The sequence below is a fragment of the Coffea arabica genome, chromosome 3e, assembly GCF_036785885.1.
Source record: "Coffea arabica cultivar ET-39 chromosome 3e, Coffea Arabica ET-39 HiFi, whole genome shotgun sequence".
Lineage (NCBI taxonomy): Eukaryota > Viridiplantae > Streptophyta > Magnoliopsida > Gentianales > Rubiaceae > Coffea > Coffea arabica.
This window is the reverse complement of record NC_092315.1, coordinates 43,435,148-43,447,252: the sequence shown is the minus strand read 5'-3', so window position 1 is coordinate 43,447,252 and position 12,105 is coordinate 43,435,148. Positions and strand designations below refer to the sequence as shown.

The following is a 12,105-nucleotide window of genomic DNA, read 5'->3' as shown; positions in this document are numbered from 1 at the left end:
ATAAAATGTGTAAACGCAACAATAAATTGTCCCAAATTACTCCAAGACAAATTTTTTTTTTTTAAGAGCCCATCGTAGTTACATGATTAAGCTCACAACTCCAACGAAAGTAAGAAATGGATCTTATATGCCATAATTAAAAAACTTATTTTTCATAGTAAAAAAAGTTCAAGCATCAATCAGAAAACGAAGCCATTTGATTATTCAGCCTCAAGAAGAAAAGGGGGGAGATAGTAATTCTTGTGTATGCAAATACCGAAAAACTCAAGAATTGTGCATGGATGCAAATACCGAAAAACTACTGGAACAACAACACTCTTTTTCTGTTTACTATAAGGATTAAAAACAGCGATACAAGTTGATAATATCAGCTTACTCTTATTTGAACGTACAATACAGTAACATACACCACATTGAAAACCACCATCAGCCCGTAATCATTTAGTTGCCACCTCCATCTGGTTTGATCTTGAGTATGCGCTTAGCATTTGTTACAGCAGAATTGATAACTTCATTGAACTTTTCTCCCATCATCTGGGACACAGGCTTCCTCCTTTTAGGAAACACACTTCCGCTCTCCTTCATAATTAATGATTCGCCTCAAAATCACTGCCCTCGCTCTCCTAATATAGCTGCTACACTTGTCAGCATGATCATTCAAATCCTGAATGGTTTTCATAAACCCATTCACCTTCTTATTTATCTCAGTCACGGCGATCACCACAGCCTCATCTTCTCTCATGGCAAAATCAGCTGTCTGCAGCAATGCCTCAATCTCAATCTGCAGCTTATCCACAAGCACCCTAATGCTATCCAAGTCCTTAATCACGACGTAATTCCCAATCTGCATTGAGAATATAACCTCCCTCTGCCCTTTCAAATCCCTCTCGCACTTACTCCAAATAGAATTCAACCATTTACCCATCGACCCCAATGGCAACGCTGCTGCCGCAGCCAATGCCGTCACCACCGGCGGAGCCATAACAGCCGCAGCCACGACGGAGCAAATCAAAACAGAGACAAAAGCTTCTATGAAAATAACATTAGACACCTTCCTCCAACCCTTCATTGACTTCAATTTATTGTCAAGCTTCCTCTTTTTAGCTTGCAGTCTCTCTAACATCAAAACTTGCTGCTTATAAACATCTTGAAACAAGGAAAAGAACTCCTGAGTAAAACGGTCGCCGGTGGCCTTAAAATTGGACAACTCCTGTAGGGTTTTCGGATAAGGATTGACGGATTCTTCTTGGGAATGGGCTTGGGCATTTTCATGTTCCTCCTCGAATTTCTGCAAGGCGAGGAGAACAATGGATTGGGTATGGAGGGCACGCTTGAGGCAAGCTTCGAGGGCAGCAAAGTCCAAACTTTGAAGTTTATTCTCGAAGTAATCGTTGACCAGATCGTATAAGTCTTGGTCTTTCCAGATATCTTTCTTGCATTGGAGGATGACGTTGACTACTTCTTGCTTCATTTCCAGCAAGCATTCGGTGACTTCCGAGAGGGAGTCGAGGGAGAGGGCCCTGAAGTCGAGGCCTACAGCTATAGAGTTGATGGCTCGGCTGGTGCGTTCCTGGAGAGTGGCGTCTAAAGACTGGAGCTGTGGATCAGCTTGGCAGGCGGCTTCGTAGGAGCTCAGAGCGGCTTCGTAGCTGTGAATGGAGTTGCTGCCTTGTCGATGCTGTGGGGTGTGCGTGCTCTGTCCCTTTTGATAACTCAATTGAATACTTAAATTAATAATTTCATATCTTAGCATGTTCAATACATTTGTTAACCAAATATACAATATCTGAATTATTTGAGTGATACTAAACTTATTAAGCAAAACTTGCTCCAAATAATAGGTCATATGCTATTCATTTATCATTTAATGTGGTACATATTCAAATGTATTAAATTTAGTAATTAATAATTTAGTAGTTTAATATATTTAGATTTCAGATATCAAATTTTAGATTTTAGTTTTCAAAGTTCAGTTTTATCAAATGCATCCTAAATAAAAAAGTCAAACTTGAACAAAATGAAGCTTTTAAAGAATATATGGGGAAGGGTAATAAATAAGCAAATTTTCAAATACTAAACAAATTAAATAAGGATAATTTTTGAAAGCTCCCTTGAGGTTTCTAACTGTTTTCACTAGCACCCTTAAACTTTGAAAAATATCACTTGTCTCCCTGAATTTAAGCTTTTGTATAATTTGAAACCCATTTTAATATATAATATAAAAAAATCATTTTGGGAGAGTAAATATAATCGTATAACAAATTTGCTTTTTTGTTGTCTTACTTTTCATTACAAAAGCATGTGTAATTTGATAATGAATAAAAATAAAAAAGCATGAAGGTTTAGAGTAAATCTTTCCTACACTGACGGTGTATACACTATCATCGTTAGATTCATGACATGTGTGCAAAAGTTGAATTTCAAATTCAAATTATGCATAGTTGTCAATCATCCAACGCTGATAGTGTATACACTGTCAGTGTAGGAAAGATTAATCCGAAGGTTTACTCTGATTGAACAAAATATAGTGTCTTTAAATATCAATAGTTAATATTTGAAATTATTGAATTTTTTACAAGTTGCAAAGATAATATTTTCTGTACAAAAAAGTGTTTTTAGTTAGTTTAAGAAGTATTATAAATCATATATTTTTTTTGTGAATTTTATAATTTTTTTGTCCAAATTGATAGCTTGAAAACTAAAAAAATTACAACATGCAAAAATAATATATAAGAGCATTGTAAATCATTCGTAATTTTAGGTAATTAACATTTTTTTGTCTAAACCAATGATACAAAACTAATAAAGAGTTTTTAATTAAAGAATTACACCAATCAATTGACAAAAATTAAGAGATAAATTTGGTGTGTTATGACAATTCATAAATCACAAGAAAAAGGCAAATTTGGAATGAAATTATACTCTCCCTCCCATAATAATTTTTTCAGTATTATATTTTGAAATGGGTTTTAATGTTACAAAAAAATTTAAAATAGGAGAGATAAGTGAGATTTTTCATAGTTTTATGGCATCAAGTGAAACTGTCAGAAACCTAGACCTAAGGGGAGGTTTCTGAAAAATTATACCTTCAAAAAATTAAAGAAACATTTTCATTGTAGAATAAGTAATTTTGCCCCCTTTCGTGTTTGAAAAGGTGCAACAGATCACGAAGGAAAGGGTTACCTGGTAGTCTGATCTTCGAGACTGGTTTCCTGTTAGATCATCACTTGCAGGAATACTTGGATTCCCTTGGTCTGATTGGGACGGCCTAAAAAGAATTAACTTAAACTGATTATTTTTGTTCTTAAATTCCAGCACCTCTGTTTCTATTTGATTAACAATGCCTTCACTGCTTCCATTGACTAAGACAATAGTCAACTCCTCGAGCTTGTTAAGCTGGTCAGCTGTTCCAGGGGAAAATATCAGCCATGTCCGTTCTGGCTCCAGATTCGGGTTGCAGGCATCAAGGACAAATGAAAACCTCAAGCACCTAAGGCCAAACAAACTGCTGATCTCTTCAGGCAAACAATGGATTGATGTGCCTCGAATATCAAGAACTTCGAGCTCCTTGAGTTTCACTATTTCAGGTGGAAGCACGGTTAAGTCACAGCAATTGTTGAGGTATAAACTCCGGAGTGATGTCAAGTGGGCAATAGAAGGAGGCAACAATTTTATTCCTGTGCTGTGCAGGTCCAAAACTCGAAGGTTCTGCATTCTTGTGAAGAACAGTTCCTCAATGATTCTCAAGCTTGGGTTAAGTTGCAGAAATAGTGTTGACATATCCCCACATTTCGGGCTCGCAGGTAATTCCTCTAATTGGCTTCGTATCAAAGACACCCTTCCAGCCATCTCCCATTCTTCGTCTTTTAGGTGTCCGTCTATCTCTGGACCTGACCTGACAAAGGATGGTGCATTTTTCTCCCCAGGGAAAGGTGTTTCAAGTGCAACTCTCCTATAGTTTATTGGCATCTTGACATGGTGTTCGGAACACTTCTCTAAGAGATTAAGCTCTATCAGCTGTTTGAGTACACATGCTCCTTCTCCTTGTGCGTGAGAGAATGTAGGAATAGGACACCATAGAAACTCTTCAGCTTTCCAACATTCGAACAAAATATCTATGGGAATTGTGAACTCTTTTGGAAACAATGCTGCATAAAGTATGCACTTTCGATCATTCTCATTCAATATAGTATAAGCTGTATCAAAAGCAAATTTTACTCCTACCAAGCCTGCCAATTCCAGAAGATTATTGTCCCAAATATCTGCTTTCAATCTTTGAATCATACCTTCCCAGTATTGTACTCGTTTATTAATTTTCAGCTGCCCAGCTACAGACGTGATCACCCCTGGAAGCCCACCAAGCTCCTTAACAATCAAGTCAGCTAGAACTGTGTTTTGTTCACAAAGTGTTTCATCATCAATGATCTTATCAAACAATTTCCTCGAATCTTGGGGCGGCAACCTCTCTAATTTGACTGCTTTGTCAAATCGAAAATTCCTCAGGAGATATGGATCTTTAGCTTCAATGATGACTTTCCCGTGCTCATGTTCTTCAAAGATTCCAATGTCCTCAAGCTCAATTGATGAAGAGAACCCATCAAAAAGCAGCAAATATGATTTCTCACGTAGTGCTCTAGATATTACTTCTTTTTTCCCACTTCCACCATTCTGCCCAGTTAAGCCCAGACGCTGAAGAATTTTGTCTTGTATGTCAGTGATGATGTCCCCTGGCTCTGGCTCAGGCCGACGAGTCGGAAAGGTCACCCAAATGACGTAGTCCAATTCAAGTTGGATAGGGCGTTGACCCAACAGATTATTCAAGTTTCTCAAAATATTTGTTTTTCCAACTTGTGGTTCTCCGTGGATGATAATCCTCTTGCAGTATGCATCACGTAAACAGTCCACCAGGCTATCAAGGTCATGTGAAGGCACATGAGTTAGATCTTTAGCACTCTGTGTTACAACAATTTCTGGATTTATCGGACTGGTTACATGCTCAAGTGTAATCTTATTTTCCAGATTGGTGACTTCGGTCGTAAACTTTAGAACATCTTTATCCAGCCTTGCAAGTTTGTAGAATGTTGGGGTACAAAATTTGTTCTTCCAACCTTTGGAAGCGGCTGACAATTCATGGACCGGGGTTTGGTTTCCTCCTAATTCAAGTCCAACTAGCTTTTTGTACCGGTTGACGATGTTCTCTTGGTAATATTTCAATATCCGCTCTAATTCATTACAACAAGCTTCATGACAATCATTTTTCTGTCTGGTCGCTGATTGACGATTTATATCGTCATGGACGACCTTCCAACGTGCATGGAGACTATCCACTTGATCTTTTAGTGTTTCAAAATTGTGGGGTAAATCTATGACATGCCTTCTCCTGTGATTTTTGTGCGGAAAGACGTCTTTAGAATCCCCGTATGCAGCGGAAACAGATGGCCCAACCGGTGGCGGAATTGACATCCTGCAAACTGCAAATTTATCTTGAGCAGTCCTAGGCCGAGATTCTGTCACTGACTACAAATTTTCATCATAAAATCTATTCAATGGTTCCAAACACCACCCCAAGCACGAGTATGTTGCTCTTATACATGTAGAACATATTTTGGTGTTGCAGATTGTTTCGCTAGGTAATTATTTAAGTTGTTATTCCTAATTAAAGTTACATTTCTTATCTAATTAATTTTATTGGACAGTACACAATTGAAGTATTAACAAATCTATTGTTGCGTGGAAATTTGAAAATTTACCCATGCAATTTTTTGTGTTGGGGGGGGGGGGGGATTCAGATGACAATCAGAGTCTTATTCTTTTAAATAAGTTATGTTTCACAGAATATAAGAGGACAGGATATGTTTTTCTAACCTTTAAATAAATTTAGAATAGGATGTTTTCCATCAATGAGTTTTTAAAATCTAGCAACTCAAATGTGAATTTTAGACAAGTTAGAATGTGTTGAATCATTGAACTTTATAATCAAATGACAATTTAATCCGTTAACTTTTTTCAATTAGTTTACATGACCTTAGCTAGAAAATCTACTTCCACATATATAGAATTTACACACATACCATATAAGATTGCACATTGATTTTGCCAACAAATATATTTTTACAAGCACAAACACATATACTTACTTTTGCCCTGGCATTCATGTTTAGAAGATAAATAATTTGTAGTCATTCTTTTGTCTTAAGCTCCTGAATTAGTTACTTCCACATTACCTTCTTGAATCCACTTTAGTTACACTTAGCCCCTACCCAATGTAATAGGCATTTTAACCGGGTAAAAGTTTCCTTGAATCCATTTAAAGAACAAAAATGATGTCGACATTACTCTCTTATTTCATTTCTAATGTCCTCATATACTTCTCTAAAGTTTTTTTTTGTTCAAGCCTATTAGAATATTGCAAATATCATTCTATTTTCTTTAATCAAACTATATATCAACAATGTTGGTTTCTAGAACTAAGTACCAACAAAAGGAAAGGAACATCCTGAAAACCCAATTTAGTTAATAGCGATATTAGATAGGTGATCATAAAATCCCTAATTTGAATCGTAACTCCTCTTCTTTTCTTTTTTCCTTTTGTAGGCTTGAAGTTGGAGGAACAGATCAAGAAGCAGGATGGGAAATTTCAAGAATCCTTGGAGAATCTGTAACAGCAATGGATGCAATTTCAACTCCAAGTGGAGTCTAAGTTGCTGGTGCAGAACAAGAAGATGGATTCCAAACTTCACCCAATATTGGGAAAAATGGAAGAAAAACAGCATAAGTTCAATTCAAAGATAGATTCTCTCATGGTTGGCATGAACACTGTAAAGAGGACGTTGAACAGGGCAAAAGCTAAAGAAGATCAGATGATAGTGAGCAAAACACCCTTGTTACCAACTCCTCACTTGCAATCCCAGCCAACCGTGTGAGGAGGAGTTAGTAATGACGGGAAACAAGAAGGAGAAGATTGGAAAATTCAACACTCCCTACCAACCCAAGGCTGAATTGAGTTGTTTGTTGGGGAAATAATCCAAGGGAATGGCTGACAAAATGCAATAAGTACACATTTTATCAAGTTCCTCGGTTAATGAAGGTGGATGCGATAGAAGTCTTCCTCGAAGATAAGGCAGAAATATGGTTCCCTTGGATTTGGGGATAAGAGCCTACGTGATGAAGTGGAGGAATTTAATAAATTATAACAGCAAGGAGCAGTTGAGGAATATCAGGAGAGATTTGGTAAATTGGTAGTGTCCCCTATACAAAGATGGCATTCTCAGGTTTCATGGCAAAATTTATGTGGGAATTCTACTAATCTCAGAACTCATATTATTCAATAGTTACATGCCTCGTCAGTAGGAGGACATTCTGGTCAACTAGGGTGTTTACAGAAAGTCAAATCTAGTTTACTAGCCAGGATTAAAGCAAGAAGTGGTGACCTTTGTTAGACAATATGATGTCTGCCAACCCAACAAAACTGAAAATGTCCCCTAACCACGGTTGCTGCAATCATTGCCTATTCCTACACCGGCATAGTCACTTATTACAACGGATTTTATTGGCATGCATCTGATGGTTTTGACAAAATCTTAGTAGTCATTGATCAACTGACTAAATTTGGACATTTCATCCCACTGACGCGTCCTTTTTCTGCTGATTCTTGGACCAGGTTCACAGACTTCATGGATTACCAGAGTCTATAGTGACATATAGGGATAAGATCTTCACTAATATATTCTGGAAGGAGCTCTTTAGACTACTGGGCACTCAATTGAATTATAGCGCAGCTTTCCATCCCGAAAGTTATGGTTAGATTGAAAGGCTTAATCAGTGTCTTGAAGTTTACTTGAGGTGTATGACAGGAGAAAGGCCACATAATTGGAGCAAATGGATTGCATTAGCTAAATTGTGGTACAACACCAACTTTCACAACAGTTTGAAAATGGCTCCTTTCCAGGCTTTATATGGATATCAGCCCTTACACTTACCAGGCACCAGGCTTTATATGGATATGAGCCCCTACACTTACCATTATGTCCTTTTCATGACTCAGTTATTCCTGCAACCAATCATTGGATACAGGATAGAATTTCAATCATCCAGACTCTTAAAGATAATTTAAACAAAGCACAAAACAGGATGAAATTGTTTGCTGATCTTTTCAAGTGGGGGATATAGTATACCTAATGCTCCAGCCTTACAAGCAGCACTCAATCGCAATCAGAAAATCCTTGAAGCTGGCTGCTAAGTTTTATGTACATTTTGAGGTGATTGAAAAGATTGGGAAGGTAGCCTATAAGCTGAAGCTTCCACCCAGAGTCAAGGTACATCCAGTATTCCATGTCTACTAGTTAAATAAGAAGGTGGGAAGCGCCATACAAGCCTACTACACTAGAATTTGATGTTGATGATCATTATTTACTAGAGCCTGAATTGGTGCTTAAAAGAAGGGCTATTTTGAGGAATTCTCAGCCTACAAACCAACTTCTGATTAAATGGAAGCAATTGAGATTTGAGGAAGCTTCGTGGGAGGATTTGTCCTTCATCACCAATTAGTTTCCTGACTTCAAATCTTGAGGACAAGGTTCAGTCTTAAGGGGAGGGAAATTGTCATGGACTATGGGTGAAATGTTGCCGATTTGTTCATTAGGGAGTATGTTCCCCTTAATTGCAGTAATTGGAGAATTAGTGACAGAATAGCCACTTGTAATAGCTGCATTAGTCCTTAAATACCAAGGTTAGTTGAAGGAAGAATCAAGAAAAATTGTATCTGAATTCGTTCATCCTTTTCTCTCTCTCTTCTAAAGTGCACTAATAATTCTTTCTCCAATTGCTCTCTCAACTCTCCTCTTTTTTCTAACTTCTTCCTTTCATCTACCTTATTCTTCTATATCTCTGCAATTCCAATTTCTTCATAATATCAACACTGATACATGACCCCCTCAATGATTGATTCGCAGCTCCTTGCTCCCCTATTCGACTTATCTTCAAGTCTGAAATACTCGATAAACTTTGGCTTTGACTATTGGCAAAGTAGAAGACACCCATCAAAGCCAAAGCCCACTGATCCTCTGTCCAGTTTTCTGCATCTAAGTACGGTTTCATTTGTTATCAAACAACTGATAATGAAGCTCTCATAGTATACTACAAAACTTTTCTACGTCAGAGTCGGTGATTATATGACACCACAAAGTACACTTTCACCACTGCTCCACTGATAAAGAAGTGAAGAGCTATTAGAAGCCATCATCATCAAGTCTTGACATACTTATTCTTCGTCAGCTATTCAACTGGACTGAGTGCAGTCAGCTATTCAACTGCAAATAGCAACGTGCAGCCCGATCTAATAATAGGACTCAATCTAAACTGCTCCTTTCAAATTTTAGTATTTTCTTTTTATTTTGAAAGATAAATTTGAACAACTACTGGTTAATTCGATGCTACGATTAGATTTGTGAGTACAATTGGAGTCCCGAATCCCTCATAATTGCCTAACCAGCAATCTGAGGTAGACCAAGAAGACAGGCAGTTGACTCCACAGCTGAAGATAATTAAAAGCACCCAGCAGAAGTTCAAACTACAATATATGAGATCTTTTAAAGTACAAGTTATATTCTATGCTACGGAATTAAAGAATTAAGCACCAGCAGTATTTGGAAAGACAGAAGGAAAAAATATTAAGCTGAATCTCAAAAAGCATGCACACACACCTGAACTTGAAGCAGATTGCCGGTCTATTGTGCTGAACCAATATTGCGCAGCAGATTGCTCACCGAGGATTCCATTCCAAATTCCTTTGCAGAAAGCTGCTAAGTGGCTAAGACTTGGTGAAATGATTGAGTTTCGGAGTCAAGGCTGTGACGCTGGAGATATTAAGGTCCAGCATCCGCAATTTTAATTAAAAAAAATATCATTAACATATTTTTTAACTAATTTTTATATCATATATATCATATTAAAAAGTACTCTTATATTTTTTTAAAAAAATTATCTTAAATAATATACTATTCAAACACAATTTCAATCAACTCTTTATTTTTTCAATCACTGTTTTTCCAATACTTTTGGTGGATATATCATCTGCCACAAGTGTTTTGCTTTTCCCCTCAATTGAGGATCACTTGTAGCCAAATCAATAAGTTGATGCTCCAAAAGGTTTCAATGTAGTTAAAACAATAGATCATGGGGATTTGTGTCACTTTGTTCTTTCTTCTTAGGGGTACTAGGGTAAAGTGTACATTGCTTCCAAAAGGTTTCAACCCCTTTTTCCTTTAATTGGTCCGGTGTTGCTGTCATTGCTTTTCGTGGATAAGCTTCATTGTTAATTTTGTCTGCATGACCTTACAAGAAATGCAACTTTCTCGTCAGGCATTTATCTACTTTACAAGAAATGCAACTTGCTTTACCGATGCTTTTTAAAAAAAAAAAAAAAAAAAATCCCCAATCACCATTGACTTCAAGTCTTTTTGTATCTATCCATAAGATTTTGTTGTTTTCTATGACTTACTGCATGTGCGAGTAATAGCCTTTTATTTTAATATTGAAATTGATTTTACTTTGAAATGGACATCAATTTGATGTTGATGAATCAAGAGATGAAATTGGTTCAAATTTTCAAAAATAAAAAAACTCAAAATTTCATATTTACCAATTGTATAGTAGTGGCAGAGCCAGAAAAAATTTTTAGTGGAGGCAAAAGCAACACTAAAATTTTTTTTCCTACTCTTTTGTTAGTTTTTCAAGTAAAAAAAAAATCACCAACAAGTTAAAATGAAAAATATTTTTTGAACTTATTTCAAATAAAATTTTGTGACTCACATATCCTTTTAGAATATTAGTTCATGAACCAATTTAAGAGATCACGTAATTCTTTCACTTATTTCATAAAAAAATTTTGGAGGTACACTTAAGATAATATCAAAATTCTATGCATATTGTAGAAATTTAAGGGGGAACAGTAGGGGCCCGTGCCCCCACCTTAAATCCGCCAGTGTTGTATTGTATTGTATTTTAGGGTTAATCACATTTAATCCCCTTAAAGTATACCATATTTTTTAGGTTACCCCCTAACCTTTAATTTTGCTCACTTAACCCCCTATAGGACAAAATTATCCTTGCATTATTTTGACTTTTCATTTATCTTGTTTTCCTTTCTTTTATTTCTTTTTCTCTTTCTTCTTTATTTAATTCTTTCTCTTTCCCACAAAAATTTTCACCTTAATGATTGAAATTAAAAAAGAGAAATTGCAGAGATCTATCTTCTCCTTAAATGATTAAAAAAATATTCAAATCACTTTCCTAAAATATAATTTTTTTAGCCTTTCAATGCTTTTAATTTTGGATTTTCCTCTTTCCTTTCTAGTTTCTTATTTTATTCCCAAGAAAATATCTTAAGATGAAATTGTGACCTGATTAATAATCATCAATTGAAATTTGTGACAGGTGGCATCATACAAAAATCAAAATTAGTTTTTAATACCTTTTAAACCTTCACCCAGAAATATGCAATTACAAACTCAAAACAAAAATTTTCGTTGAAATGGAATTTTCTATTGGGAAGGATGAAAGAGAGAAGAAAGAGAAAAAGAAACAAAAGAAAGGAAAACAATTTCATCTTATGATATTTTCTTGAGAAACTAAAAAGGAAAGAGGAAAATCCAAAATTAAAAGAATTGAAAGGCTAAAAAAATTGTATTTTAGGAAAGTGATTTGAATATTTTTTTAATCATTTAAGGAGAAGATAGATCTCTGCAATTCTTCTTTTTTAATTTCAATCATTAAGGTGAAGATATTTGTGGGAAAGAGAAAGAATTAAATAAAGAAGAAAGAGAAAAATAAATAAAAGAAAGGAAAACAAGGTAAATAAAAAATCAAAATAATGCAAGGGCAATTTTGTCCTATAGGGGATAAAGTGAGCAAAATTAAAGGTTAGGAGGTAAACTGAAAAATGGGGTATACTTTAAGGGGATTAAATCTGATTAACCCCGTAATTTACTATGCTCAGATCCATTCTCACCTCCAGCCTTACGTATTGTGGTTTGGTTTCTGTGATCTCTTTTGTGTAGCTAGAAAAAACATGATTCTGTTTTTTATGGTTCATCAATAATTGTTATG

At 35.9% G+C, this 12,105-nt stretch overlaps 1 protein-coding gene across 3 annotated transcripts; it reads right to left on the bottom strand.

Annotated features, from left to right (window-relative positions):
• Positions 1–302: 302 nt before the first annotated feature.
• On the bottom strand, positions 303–10,108 carry LOC140038286 (probable disease resistance protein At5g47260). 3 transcript variants are annotated; one of them, XM_072083498.1, is made up of 3 exons: positions 9,702–10,108; positions 3,184–5,517; positions 303–1,702 (listed from the first exon to the last, which is right to left on the bottom strand). In XM_072083498.1, the coding sequence occupies exons 2-3, from the start codon at positions 5,461–5,463 to the stop codon at positions 557–559; spliced, it is 3,426 nt and encodes a 1,141-aa protein (XP_071939599.1). In that variant the 5' UTR covers positions 5,464–5,517; positions 9,702–10,108; the 3' UTR covers positions 303–556. The 3 variants fall into 3 exon arrangements, with proteins under 3 accessions (XP_071939599.1, XP_071939597.1, XP_071939598.1); XM_072083496.1 differs by having other exon boundaries at positions 3,184–5,471; XM_072083497.1 differs by having other exon boundaries at positions 3,184–5,464.
• Positions 10,109–12,105: the final 1,997 nt, after the last annotated feature.

What these genes read in the sequence shown, in the direction of transcription:
- LOC140038286 (XM_072083498.1), bottom strand. Translation starts at nt 5,463, where the DNA reads ATGTCAATTCCGCCACCGGTTGGGCCATCTGTTTCCGCTGCATACGGG. An exon ending in CTCGAAGATCAGACTACCAG is followed by an intron (nt 1,703 to 3,183) that starts GTAACCCTTTCC and finishes AGTTATCAAAAG; the next exon opens with GGACAGAGCACGCACACCCC.